The 13,854-nt window shown below is 39.1% G+C and overlaps 1 protein-coding gene across 1 annotated transcript in view; it reads left to right on the top strand.

Annotated features, from left to right (window-relative positions):
- The window catches only part of TENM4 (teneurin transmembrane protein 4), a 342,135-nt gene that overhangs the window by 171,108 nt on the left and 157,173 nt on the right, over positions 1–13,854 (top strand). The window contains exon 7 of the mRNA XM_053969741.1: positions 3,677–3,887. Coding sequence (XP_053825716.1) covers positions 3,677–3,887 — 211 coding nt within the window. The remainder of the gene's footprint in view (positions 1–3,676; positions 3,888–13,854) is intronic.

Here is a 13,854-nt window from a genome sequence, read left to right as displayed (position 1 = left end):
TTTTGCTTTCTTAAATACGTTATCAAGGAGGTGACAATTACTACCATCACTGAGAGGCTCAGCCTTGGCCAGTGGTGGGTCTGTGTTGGCGTCAGCTGGCATTGGCTCTGTCAGACACAGGGAGAGCTTCCAGCAGCTTCTCAAAGCAGCCACCCCTGCAGCCCCCCGCTACCAAAATTTGGCCATGCAAACCCAGTACAATGCTCAAAGTCATATCTATCCATGCTAAAATAACAAACTATTCCAAATTCTCTTTGGGAAACTTTCTCTGGCTGTGGTGATTGTTTTCTATTTTAGGTTGCCAACAACTGTGGTCACTAATGATTAGGAAGAAAATGTAAGTTCCAAATTTCTATAGTCTTAGAAATAGATCATGCAGAAGCCCATAATAGTTTACTATTAAGAAAAAGCCATTTCTTCTCATTCTTCTCAACAAATCATAATAAGTTACACAATTTTGTTATGGTCTATTAGATTTAACTTTCCTAGATCAAATCCTTTTTTAAACTCATTTTAGCCTCGGCCAAATTTCAATAAGTCATAAATTTTAAGGATAGATTGTCACTGCTTGCAGAGGGCATTTTTCCATTTGTACAGTTTTAATTGATTAATATGGTATTTTATCAATTATTTCCTTGCTGGCAGTAACTAATTGCCTATTAGAAATCTTTGAATATATTAAAATGCAATATAACCCAATCCATTTGTGGCTCGGTTAATATTTACAACTAGTAACTAGTAGCTTGGCAAAGTCATCAACATCTGCAGCAGCATCTTGCAAATATTTATTAAAGAAACCTTTTGTTTTTGGCAGAAAGCCCCAAGTAAGCATAACCCAGACTGAAGTGGAGCAACAGCAGCTCACTGTACCTGAGTGCCTTGAAGTTGTTTTCCTCTTACTAAGCTCTAAGTAACTACGTCCAATATATAGCAGGAAGTGGATGCTTGTAAGCACAATCCACAGAACATTTCTTAGATGCCCACTTTATAATGAGTGGTTGCATCCTAGAAGTGTTTCTTCACTTGCAATCCCATGATTCTAGAAAACTAATTCAAGCTACCATGGAGATGTCAGCACTTGGTGAGGTGAACTTTACCTATGGTTTCTTACATTCTATTTTAAAAATTGAGTCAAGCTGTTACATCGTGCTCAAAAATGAATATGGAAATACTTTGGGTTTTCTCTTATGGGATTTACCTTCTTCAGTTTGCTTGTTCCTTATTCAAACTCAAGCTCTGTTGAGACATTCCCAGCACTCAGACACCACGATGATGCCCTCTGTCACTGTCCTGCTCAGCTGTGTCTGGCATGGTCACGCTGAGACCCTATGAGGCATCAGCCAAGACAGTAGCTCATGCTTAGAGAGGCTACAGACATTAGGTCCCAAAGTGTCTTTCAAACCAACCACTCACCAGTATCCTCTTAAATCCTTCTGTTGTTTTTGTAGAATCATAGAATATACTGAGTAGGAAGTGACCTCTGAGGATCATCTCCAACTCCTGGCCTTGCACAGGAGACCCCAAGAATCATACCATGTGCCTGAGAGCGTTGTCCAAACATTTCTGTGACCACTTCCCTGAGGAGCCTATTCCAGTGTTCAGCCACACTATGAAAAACCTTTTCCTGATATCCAAACTGAACCTCTCTTGACTCAGCTTCAAGCTGTTTCCTCAAGTCCTGTCACTGGTCACCACAGAGAAGTAAGACATCAGTGTCTGCCTCTGTACTTCCACTCAGTGAGGCACTTGCAGACTGCAATGAGGTCTCCCCTCAGTCTCCTCTTCTCCAGGCTGAACAGACCAATGACCTTGGCCACTCCTCATGCAGCTTCCCCTTCAGAGCCTTCACCATCTTCCTGGCCCTCCTTTGGACGCTGTCTAAGAGCTCAATGTTTTTCTTATATTCTGTCACCAAAAACGGCCCCCAGGACTCAAGGTGAGGCTGCCCCAGTGCAGAGCAGAGCGGGACAATCCCCTCCCTTACCCAGTTGGCGATGCTGTGCCTGATGCCCCCCCGAGCACAGTTGAAACATAAATTTACATTTTTAATTACAAGTGTTTAGTATTTATACTTGCCTTGTATTTTTAGATTTTAGATTGTATATTTTTATAATTTATATATATGTCATATTTTTCCAAAACTGAAACTCTGTCTCTAGCAAAGCTAACTTGGATAGACACCCAAAAGGAGTGACCTTTGCAGTGTGGCAGCTTTTATATTCTCAAAAAGACATTTCAGCACCAAATTTGAGATCTGTTACTGAAATATAACCAAAAGAAAATAAAAATTATAGCAAGGATCAAAAATAATTTCCTCTAAATAAATAATTAAAAATACATAATTAAAATAATCTAGGGACAAATTCTGTCATTTTGTATGCAAGCTATGTCATATATAGCTTATTGCTCAAAACGTTCTTAGAAATAAACACTTCTTTTTTTAACTTAGTAGCTTAACATTTTTTAACTTTTCCTACATAGGAAAGAACATGTCATCAAGTCCTTATCTTGGTTGACTTTGAAGACCATACCAGACAACTTAATAACAAGCACCAAAATTTTGCTACAGTAGAGTGAAAAGGGATAAGCAGCCTAAATATTGCCACAGTCAACTAACACTCAGCAGCCATTCAGTGTAGCAACATTTACCGGTTCAGAAATAAGTGATGTTGTTTCTTTCTGCTGGTTTTTCTTCTTCCTGCCAAAAAAAAAAAAAAAAATCACAAACTTACTTGATCAGCTGGATGAGAGAGACAAAACCAAGTCAGGGAATAGAAAAGCTGAATAGTGCCTCAATTGTTGGATTCTGCTTGCAAGGTGTCCTGGTCATCTAAACACATAATATAAGTCAGATTAGATAAGGTTCATTTAACATTTGTGATGTCTTCTAGGCTTATATCTGCCTCATCCCATTAATATAATACCAGACAAAATACAATTATTGTGGAAAATCAGTGGAAGGTTTTTTTAAATAGGGAACTAAAGGGAGTTGTAATACTAGTATCAAAGCAAAGCAGTTGTTCAGTTGAAGTTACCCTTGCAGAAAGTAAATGCATCCTTTTGAGGAAAATACCTAGAGCCACTACTTAAATGGGACTATTCTATATTATTTATCTGTTTTACATCTTTATTTTCTATTACCTTTTAACCACTTTTCCTATTGTTTTAAGATAAAACCCCTGTTGGCTAAGCCAAATACTTCTGCAAAACCTCTTCCAGAGTTCACTTTAAAATATTTTTTACTTTTCCCTTGGTGACCCATAGCAACTCCGGCAAACAACACAGTTGTGCTAGATATATTTTTCTGTCTTATTTTCTGTATTAGTCAAGACATAAAAAAAGATAACAAATAAGCTGCTTAGTGTCATATTTACAGTGCAGTTGAGGCATGGTCTCATGTTTTCCTGCCTATATTTCTACAGAATGAGAACACCTCAGTAAGGCCAATATGCTGCAAGTCACCTTCTAAACAAAGATGACTTCAAGATTCATATAATTACAGGAAAATATATTCATATACTAGCTATTTCCAAAACAGTTACTTGCAGGTAGTCCAGGAAAGTACTTGAGTTACCAAAGCAAATCCTGTTTATGATGCTTCTGCAGACCCAGAATAAGAGACTAAGCTTGAGGATACCTGATAAACACACAAACATAACTCCCTCTTATGTTTCAGTTTGACTTTGTCGAGCTCCTTGATGGAAGACGTCTGCTGACACAGGAGGCAAGAAGCTTGGAAGGACCTCAGCGGCAGCACAAAACTTTTGTGCCCTTGGCCAGCCATGAGACAGGATTTATCCAGTATTTAGATTCAGGAATATGGCATTTAGCCTTCTACAATGATGGCAAAGAATCGGAAGTGGTTTCTTTTCTTACTACTGCTATTGGTAAGGATTTCCTCTATTATTCCTGAGCTCCTAAGTATGCCTTGGGGCCAGGTATTAACGCATGTACTTGAATTGCACGATGGCTATGTGTGGTTTTGGAGAAAATGCTTGGAGGGGATTTTATTTAGCAATACGCTGAATACTGTTAGACCATAAATGTTGAGTAAGTATTTTGTAGGTCTTTTAAGTAACTGTAACCATAACGAGATTCTGCACAGTGCCAAACATGGATTACAAGCTGGAAAGTCCTTGCTTTATTTTCTTAATTTGATTTTCTTTTTATTTAGTTGGCTTATGTTGGTTTTGTTTGATTTTTTTGTTTGTTTGATAGGCTTTTTTTCTCTTTCTGGAGCAGAGGGGTAGGAGTGATTGAAGAACTGAGAGTAGCACCATTCCACAGTTCTGTGGGACAGAGAGTTCTGCCATTGAACACCATCAAAATCACTCAAGCTGGAATTCAGGCAGGGCATTGGGCTTAAAACTCCAATAAAGTGCACTGTAAGCCTTGGTAGTAGCAACCACAATAACAGGAATCCGTGTTTCTCCTTGCTAACAGAAAGAAGCTGAGATTGCTTAAGAAGAACAAATTAACTGAATAGGTCTTCTGACTTCCCTGGCAATAAAATGCCCTGTCAGTTCAGCTCACAGGCATGGATTTGTTGCTGTCAAGGAGGAAAAGATGCTGCCAGTGGGTGCCTGACAGCACACTGAGTATTCTTCTTCCACCCTGTAAATATCCAAATCTATGTCTGATTCAGTAATATTTAATTTTGAATTTGATTGACCTACTTAAAGTGTTCATAATACCGAAATTCATTTGGTTGTAATTTAAAGATTAGTCCATAAAACTAGCACTCAGCTGTCTTCTGACCACAGTGTTTAATGGACTTTTTTTCTTTGCAGAAAAAAACAGACTCATTCCAAAGCTGCCATTAATCCCTCTCCCAACAGAGGCATTGGTGTTGAGTCTCAGCTGTCTGCAGTAGTTACCTAAGAGCTATGGGCTGTAATTTGTCTTGGCAGGCTAATTAAAAAGTTTAGGTCTTACTAAAGCAAAGTCATTAACATCTCAATATTCCATTTTAGCACTAAAGTTTATCTAATGCAGAAATGGAAACTGTTGTAGTACTGTGTTTTAAATTTAAAACCTGAAAATGTGATTTTCTGTCTTGTTTGCAGCTGAGCAACACTAGAGGTAGTTACTTCTAGATGTGTATTAGCTTATGAAATTGAAGTCTTACTCTACAGAATGCAGACTTACTTCCATTTAGTTTACTTTAGTAATTTGATTTTTTACTTAAAGCAACTACAGAAGCTTAAGATATTCTTCTGAAGGCAGATTTTTTTCCTTGTCTAAGAATGTCTTCGGTTCAAAATTTCCCATCACAGGAAAGAAATCGGTAAGGCTCTAATAGCAGAAAACACATTTGAAGCACTGTCACTACTTGTTCTTGTTATCAAAGTGATGCTTAAGTGTTCTAGCCAGACTTTTCTATTGGCCCCATTGCACCAATATAGGGAAAAACAAGAAGAAAAATAAAAGAAGCATTCTTAATTTGCCTTTGAGCATCAAGGGAATGGTGTGGGTGAGAAGCATGTCAGATTGTCTTCAAGGCAATCTTAGGTTTTTTTGGTATTGCTCTGCTGTACCTTCATGACTGCATGATAAACAGAACACTCCACAATATGGAGCCCATGATATATTAGATATATCCCTTGCTGACCTTGAATCATTCAGGGTTTCTGTGATTCAAAAAATAAGGAAGTTTTCTTTTGCTACACAGATGGGAATCACTTTATCCACTGGCAGCTGTATATCAACACAAAGCTGTAGTGTAAAAAAACCTGTTTAAGTACAAGCTATGCATTTTGAAACAGACTTAAGTAAAATTTTTAGGTAGGAAAATGTGGTTTCTTGGCTAGAATTTCTCCAGAAAAGTGCAGCATTTGTATAAGAACCATAAAAACCACTGTAGTAGCCATAACAAGTTGGTACTTTTCTCCTCAGTGTAGTTTTCAACAACTTGTTTAAAAAAAAAACCTAAACAGTCAGTGTTTTGTGTAACTCTAATGCTTCAGAACCTTTCTAGTGTATTCATGAAGTCTGGCAAGACATGGTTGCTAGATTGTAAGTACATAAATACTGTAGTACTGTAGTGTTACTATTTTTTTCACTGCCCAAGTAAAGAGGATAAAGCAACCTGACAGTGCTTATGAACCCGTGTGTAAAGTTGCAACACCAAACAAATAAATCAAGTCACACATTATGGGAACCTTAGACCTGTCTGTGCAGGGTGAGGAACCTTCAAAGGAGTTGTGTTGACTGTCAGAGGCAAGCTGCCATTTCATTTGATTCCTGTGGCAAGACCACCTAAAAAATCTCCCTTATTATTCCACTAGCACAGGGCTTACAGTAAGAGTGAGTTTGAAAAGTATAGCTGTGATACAGGAAGAAGTAGGATCCAATGATCTGAGAAGAGGACCAGAAGCCTAGAACTGAATTCTGATTGATGTGTTAATTCTGCCCCAGCCTAGGCTCATGCTTCAGCTGCTCACTGTGTAAAACTGAGAAGAGTGACATTTCCCCGGAGATGCTGTGAGGGTGATAGAACTGCTGGGAAAATGAATGAAGCATTAATTAATAATCACAGATAGTAGTAGAAAGCAGAAAATTGATAATGGTGATCATAATGATAAGTTCATAAAGCCAAACTGTGCAGTCATTGCTTCAGGCAAACATCCCCTGCGAGTGAGGACTCACCAAAATAAATGGCAATAGCTTTTACTTCAGCAATAAACATGTTGGATGGAATGAGTGCTGATTTTCCAAGTCTTATCTGCTATGTTTCTACAGACTGAGTTGTTCAGAGCCAGCAAATCATTGCAGGCTCTGTATGACAATATCAACTGCAATTACTCTGCAGTGCTTGCCTGGAATGATTTGGCTTCCATTATTCTAGTGAAAACTGGCGAAAAATGGAAAAAGGCATCTGTATTCCCAGTTTGATAATACACAGTTAATTTCATAAATTGTGAGGGTGTCCATTATACAGCTTTGGAATGTGATAAAGCTATAACTAAATCCACTCAGGAACATTAGCATAGATTTTGAGGGCAGGAAATGGCAACTTGGCCTGTTTTCTAAATGGCTGTGGAATCATCATCACTGAATGGCTAGGTGTTGTCAAAATGTGTGCCTGTTACATGCACTGAACGTAAACCTGGGAGAATATAACCTTGTAATGCCTGTCAGAACTTATATTTCTGAATAGTACAGGAAATTCAGTTGGAGGGAAAAAGATTATTCTGGAAAAGTTTTCAGCTTTTAATGGCATTTTTATATCCCATTCTTCCAAATTACAGTTCATTACATTATAAAGGAATGGACAGTCAAGGTCTCTCAATAATAAATTAATCTTTTTGTAAATTACATTGGTGGGACTTTCTGAAATTCTAATAGAAACATTCTTTGAGAAGCACCTTGTGGATTCACAATCTGCCTGATAGTGGTAATTTATTTAGAGCAATCTTGTCTAGTGAAGCAAAATAGTAGGCTGAGGAATCAGCTGGAATCAGTACATCTGAGACAGAAATTTTAGCTGAAAGTCTGCTCAGTAGAAGCAAGAAACATCTGAGAACCCTGCAAAGAGCATCTGTGGAGTCAAAGTGTCTTCCAGCAGCTGTTACTGCTGAGCTCAGGCAGTCTCAACTGTGCAGGGCCATTGAGAAATCAAAAGGAAGAGCAAAATCAATTGTCTGTGAGAGGAGAGCATCACTGTTTACCAGCTTGTCACCCAGCAAGCGACAGGAAACACATGCAGAACACCCGGGATAGGATGCAAGGTCTCATCTCATTCCTATCTTCCACATGAGACAATGCTTAAGTTAAGAAAAGGACCATTCTTTCTGCTCCCTCTACCATCTGTAAAAAAACCCTGCTGTAAGTAGTTTCCTCCACTGAAGTGCAAGACAAGCTCCACTATGATTTATAAGGGGCTGCCAGCACAGCCAGCACCTGGCAATACACACCAGAAGGCACGTGCCCTTCCTGCAATAGCCAGAATGTAACCTACCCCATGCAGTCCCTAGGACAGCACTTTACACTCAGGAATGGTACCAGCAGAGGAACACTTCACAGTGGGACTGAGCTCAGAGGAGAAATTGCAGGGCACAGAGACAAGTGTGGGACTGGGAACCCTCCTTGAGGGAGAGGTGACAAGAATGGCTTCCTTAGCATTGTGTGAAAGTGCCTTTGTGTTTAGCTTGTTCTTAGCAAAGGGAAAAGGAAGCATCTGAGTAACTCAGATGCAAGCTTCCCATGCTTTTGCTGCTTATGTGTAAGTTTACTTAAACTCTAGCAATTTCCACTTCAGAGAGGGATACAGAAGTGTGATGCACTTACAGTTGCAAAGCCATTTATGTTATTTACACTTACTTGGCTAATGTCTGGAAAAATCTAAATTGGTTTCATGTAAATATTGAGGAGTCAGGATACTGTGCAGAGTAACATGGCATGTGATCTGTTCTGGCTTGCACTTTCCTTTTAGCTCCTTAATGCTGCAGTTACTTGACTTAAAAGTCCCCCATGTACTATTAGATCTCCAGGACTCTGAAGGAGGAAGAGTGCTTTTAATGTGCCAGCTACCCTTTTCTGAACTTCTCCTTAGGCTAAAGAGGCTGAAAGTTCAGCAAGTACTTTGCTGAATCAGAGCTCCTTAACTGCTAATGAGACTCCAGCTGCTTTGTGGAAGAGCTCAGTTTTCCCCTATTGCATGAGTATGGTCATCTTAGCCCTTCTGTTTCAGAGAGGGACATGGAGCACTTCCACTTTGTGGTAACCCTCTGCAGGTAATCAGTTAGTAACCCATTCCTGCCCACACTCTCTGCTCTTTTTTTGCTCTACACAGAAAAAGAAATACAGCAATATGAGAACTGTACCAGGAAGTAAAATCACCTAATTTTTTATGTTATTGATCTCTGTGCTACAAAATAATAGCAGAGCTTTGCAGGCTCTGCAGATAGTTTTTTCAACTTTGGCTCTGTATGCCCCCCTACAAGCAGACATCCGATGCTCTGTCAGATGGGTGAATGCTTTTTTAAATTACTCTCTTGTTGCTGCCAAGCCTTTTATTGATGCTTTGTTTCCTGCTTTCCACTCTTACCTAGCTTCTCTGAGTGTGGCCGAGCTCATAGGTCTCAGGTGGTATTTAGAAAAGATACAGTCACTCAATTCATGTAGAAAGCAAAAAATGCATTTATGAGTCTCTGCCAGACCATGTTAGGTTTTTCTTTCCTTGTGTATTTGATCTCATGAATGACATTTTACTGACAGGTCTGCTTGGCTGAAAATGCTTATCCTCAGAGCCAGGTTCAGGTTATGCTGCAGCAGTGCAAGGTGTCTTCCTCTAAACATCCAGCTGGCCACAGAGTGTGAGGTCCTCTGTGAGAATTGAACTCAGTCCATATAGAAGATTGTCAAGAAGACAGGAGATTGCCCTCTCCATCCTAGCCAAATCCAGCCTGATAGGTTCAGTATCACAAGGTGAGACAGAAATGTGGGGTGAACTCCCTCTGCCCGAGCTTTGTGAGCTGCAGGAATTCCCCACTCTAAGCAGGTGTCATAGTGTGCTTGGTGAGATTTCACTTTCATCCAGCCCATCTGTAAATCTAGTCTGTTCTTTTTATAGGGCTTAATAAAAAGCAAACATGGGCTGTGCCTGGATTTGGAAATGGAAAGAGGGCTGTGCAGAGGTGAAACTTTTCACATTAGCTTGCACTCCTCATATCCAGAGTTTGTTTGCTATTCTCAGTAAAACAGTGATGATGATTTTGGATAGATAGTGACACAGCCCTTAAAACTTTAGCGCTGAAAGTCAACAGCAGCTTTATCAGTGTACCCTTAATCTTTTCATGTTTTTCCTCAAAACTGATGAACAGCCTTATTTCCCAGTGAAGTGAGCCAAGAGGGTGAACATGTTCCAGAAGTTTATCTCTGTGTCTGCCTTTTCAGATGACTCCTAACAGATCAAACATTCCTCCTGGTTCTTAAATCCCTTTCAGCTTCAGTCAGTAATGTTTGTACATGATCCTATGGTACACTGCTCCTTAAATGTTAACTGCAGCTTTCTGCCTGCTGCTACTTAGATCTACAACACTTCCAAGGAACAGGAAGTCAGACCAATTGTTTCAAATCTAGATGTTACTTGTAATGACCTTTTTTCTCCCTGCAAGTGTATGAAACAATTCTTGCATAATAACCCCTCTTCCCAAGCCATAATGGCAGGCAAAATTATTATTTCAGGATTTTGCTATTGAAGATGTAAGGCATCGCTAATAAAGAGGAAATTAGGACATGTCTCAAAGATAATTAAATAATAAGAAGCCTGTAAAGGTCAAATGCTTGGCTGTGAAAACTTCCACAGCCATTCTTTCTGTGTAGAGTGTATCTTTTCACTGATGATCGGTGAATAAAAGCTAGCAGTAGAAAATTAAAATGTGTAAAGCTAGCTTAGTTTTAAACCATAGATGCAATAATTTATTTAATGTTAGACTTGAACTTTTTCTTTATTTTTTTATTTTGATTTCTATATGTACACACCTCTTTCAATAGCTCTTACAAGTGATAACTTAAGTGGGGAAAATAAGAAAACGGACAGGTACTTTAATTTATATTGTTGTATAAAAGAAATTAGGCCATACTTCTAAAGACTGCTTGGATGCCAGTAAGTATCTGTAGAAGTTAGATGTCTGAGTGTCTTTAATGTTCCAGATTTTGTCTGGTTTTAATCATGCTTTAAAGTGGTAGAAAAACAAAGGTAGATTTGTCTTTTTGAAAAGCTTTGCCTACATCTGTACTTACATAGACTGGTAGCATTGAACTTGCATGTCTGTGTGCTGTGTTCAGGCAGGCAAGTTCTCTTGATCTGATAGAGCTTGTACAAAAGGTTTATTGATTGAGGGAATTACTTTAGTTTTAGGGTCAAGAAACAGTTTATTTATTGCTGAAGTTTATGCCTTTTCTTTCTTTCTTTCTTTCTTTCTTTCTTTCTTTCTTTCTTTCTTTCTTTCTTTCTTTCTTTCTTTCTTTCTTTCTTTCTTTCTTTCTTTCTTTCTTTTCTTTCTTTCTTTCTTTCTTTTCTTTCTTTCTTTTCTTTCTTTTCTTTCTTTTCTTTCTTTTCTTTCTTTTCTTTCTTTTCTTTCTTTTCTTTCTTTTTCTCTCTCTCTCCTCTTTCTCTCTTTTGTTATTTCCGTCCCTGTGTTTTTCTGTTAACTTTTTTTCAGAAGAGCAGAATTCTGCCTTAATAACATGGCATGTAAGTGCTGTCTGAGGGGTTCTGGAGAAATGTGTAAAATGGTGCATATGGTTTTCGTTTTTACACTTTTGTATATAGCTCTTTCCATGCAGCCCAGACTGCAGGCTAATGTAAGCACAGCTTGTTTTATTCCTGTCGTATTACCAAGCTGCTAGAGCAGCTTTGTGCATGCTTTTCTTTCCATGAATGCTCCCCTGCTAAAGCACAGAAATAAGGTTGTGGGAGTTACTCGTCCGCTTTGGCAAACAAAAAGAAAAGTCTTTCTGTACTAGAACAACAGACACTTTAAAGCTTCACTTTTCCAAAGGCTGTATTCACGTGTACATATTTGCATGCAAGATCACAAAAAAAACAGAAGCCAACAACATCAGTACCTCAGGAGTCATTGGACCAATCTTCATTTTGCATGGGGGCCAAGCAGATGAGAAGGACATGGTTTGTGCAGTCACTCCTGGCACATGTTGACTTCTTAAATGATAACAGTTGGTCTGTATATTAGATGTATATTAGATGCTTTCTTTTGCTGAGTGCTACAACAGTCTCATAAGAAGTTTCATAGATACATAGATAATAGTTAAACTGATTTCTAGACAGCTTGCCAGAGGGTCTGAGAAGGAGCAAGATTTGACTACATATGTGTAGCGAGTCTGCAAGTGGCAGGAACAGAGCCATAAATACTGCTTTTTATCTGGCCTTGACAGAAGACCACCAACAGTTCAATGCAGCTGCCTGAGCACAGGACTTTGGTGGCACCTGAGATGCCCCAGGGAACTGGGGGAGGGGTATCTCTCCAGGGGGCAAGGCTGACATAGAACCTGGAGGGGAGTCAGGCTCTTGTGTAGCAGTTGCTGCAGGCCAGGCATCCTCCTTGAGAGCATGTCCCTAGCACCAGGTACTTACCTAACTGAACCTCACATATCAGTCATTCCAGCCACTACATCCTTAGTTATCAGGCTGGATATATTAACTAAAGACTTGGTGTAAAATGAAATTTATTTTTTTATGCATCCAAAATTATCACACTGCCAAGGTTTCGTGGCATTTGTTTGACCAAAAGAGATTACATTTGTAGTTCTCTGTGTGTGTATGCAAGAATGGTTTGGTTTTTTTCCTCCTGTAATACACAAACTTAAAGCATCATTTAAAAGGAAACTCAAGGCCAGATTTAGCCTTGCCCTGAGCTATGACAGCAGAAAATGTAATGTACTGAACGTGAAGTAACTTCCCTCTTGCTAGTGCAGCTCCAGAAGTTGAACCCTGAAGGCTGAATAATTGTTGTTTCCTGTATTAGTTTGTAACAATTTATGAGAGTGGGAAGGAACAAAAGAAAAAATCTTTGCAATCCCCTGGGCAAATAGCAGATATGAGAGTTTCATCTACCGGAGTGAAATTCAGGTTTAAAAATATTCCAACTTCAAAAAAGGGAATCTAGGAAGAAAATAACTGTTCACAGTGTGTCTTTCTAGATCTCCACAGCCATGTCACAGTTATGTTACAAGTATGGATTAAAGTCTTACTGTGCTTGGAAGCTGCATTGTAGAAGGAAAAATAAGGTTTCAGTTCAACAGCTACTCTCTGTTTAAAATCATTCACTAATTTTTTTTTCCCAGGTAATTTCTAACCTGTGATCAAATTTCAAGTGCTCTGGAACAGAGGGTATTTTCAGATGGTCAATGTATGATTCCTTAAGAACTGTATTTCAAGACCCTTTTGTGCTTTTAGCATTGCTCACCTTGTAAGGAAACAGTGTTCCCTGTTTGCCCCTATGGACAGCAGAAATACATTAGGAGGATTTTCTGAAATTTGGTGAAGTCAAGGGAGATTTTACCATCAAGTTAAATGGTCATATACATCGACAAATGCCCAAGTGCCTTTGAAATCCCATTACACTTTATGCTTTCAGCCATCTGAGAGCTTCAGATTATAAAGCATTCTGCCCTGGAAAGATTTCTTCTTAATAAGGAAGTAGTAAGAGAAAGGAATGAATCAGATAAAGATAAAGCTCTCTCTCAAAGGGCAGCCCAAATTCAGACCAAATGTGGCAAAGGTTTCTGAAATGATGAGGCTTGTTCTCTTCTTTATTTACTCCCTGACTATTCCCACTTGGTCCCTCTTTCTCTAAAACAGAAGTTCAAAATAGGACAGAAAAAATCTGACCTTTTAGTATTTCTAGCTGGGACTGGAGTCAAATGTGCTTGAAATAGTGTGAGAAAGACTGATATGATTGTGGTGAGAGCTGTTTGAGTACCTGGATATACATCTCAGACCAGGCCTAAAAACCAAAGTTTTTAGACAGCTCTAGGGAAAATGTGCTCACATGATGTACTGTGAAATTTGGCAAAATCAGCAGCTCTTGATTTCAATAAGCGGCTCAACTGCCCCTGAGCACCAAACGTTCTGTGCTTCACTATCACCTTGTAAAATGGCCCAGCCTGTAAAGTCACTTCTGGCAGGGGCAGGTCTCTCTTGTCAGTACCCTCATGGAGATGGGGTGTATCTGCACTTGCAAATTCCTTTTTTAAAATGTTCTTACAGAAAAAAGAGGAGGGAGAATAACATGCAATTCAATATTGTGCTTACTGTCCTCTCTCACTTTCCAGATTCAGGAGTGATTTAAAGAGCTGTTTAAAGGACTGCCTGCTTGTTGCCCTTTT

This window comes from Vidua macroura, chromosome 2 (genome assembly GCF_024509145.1).
Source record: "Vidua macroura isolate BioBank_ID:100142 chromosome 2, ASM2450914v1, whole genome shotgun sequence".
In the NCBI taxonomy this organism is placed as follows: Eukaryota; Metazoa; Chordata; class Aves; order Passeriformes; family Viduidae; genus Vidua; species Vidua macroura.
This window is presented reverse-complemented; position numbering and strand designations above follow the sequence as displayed.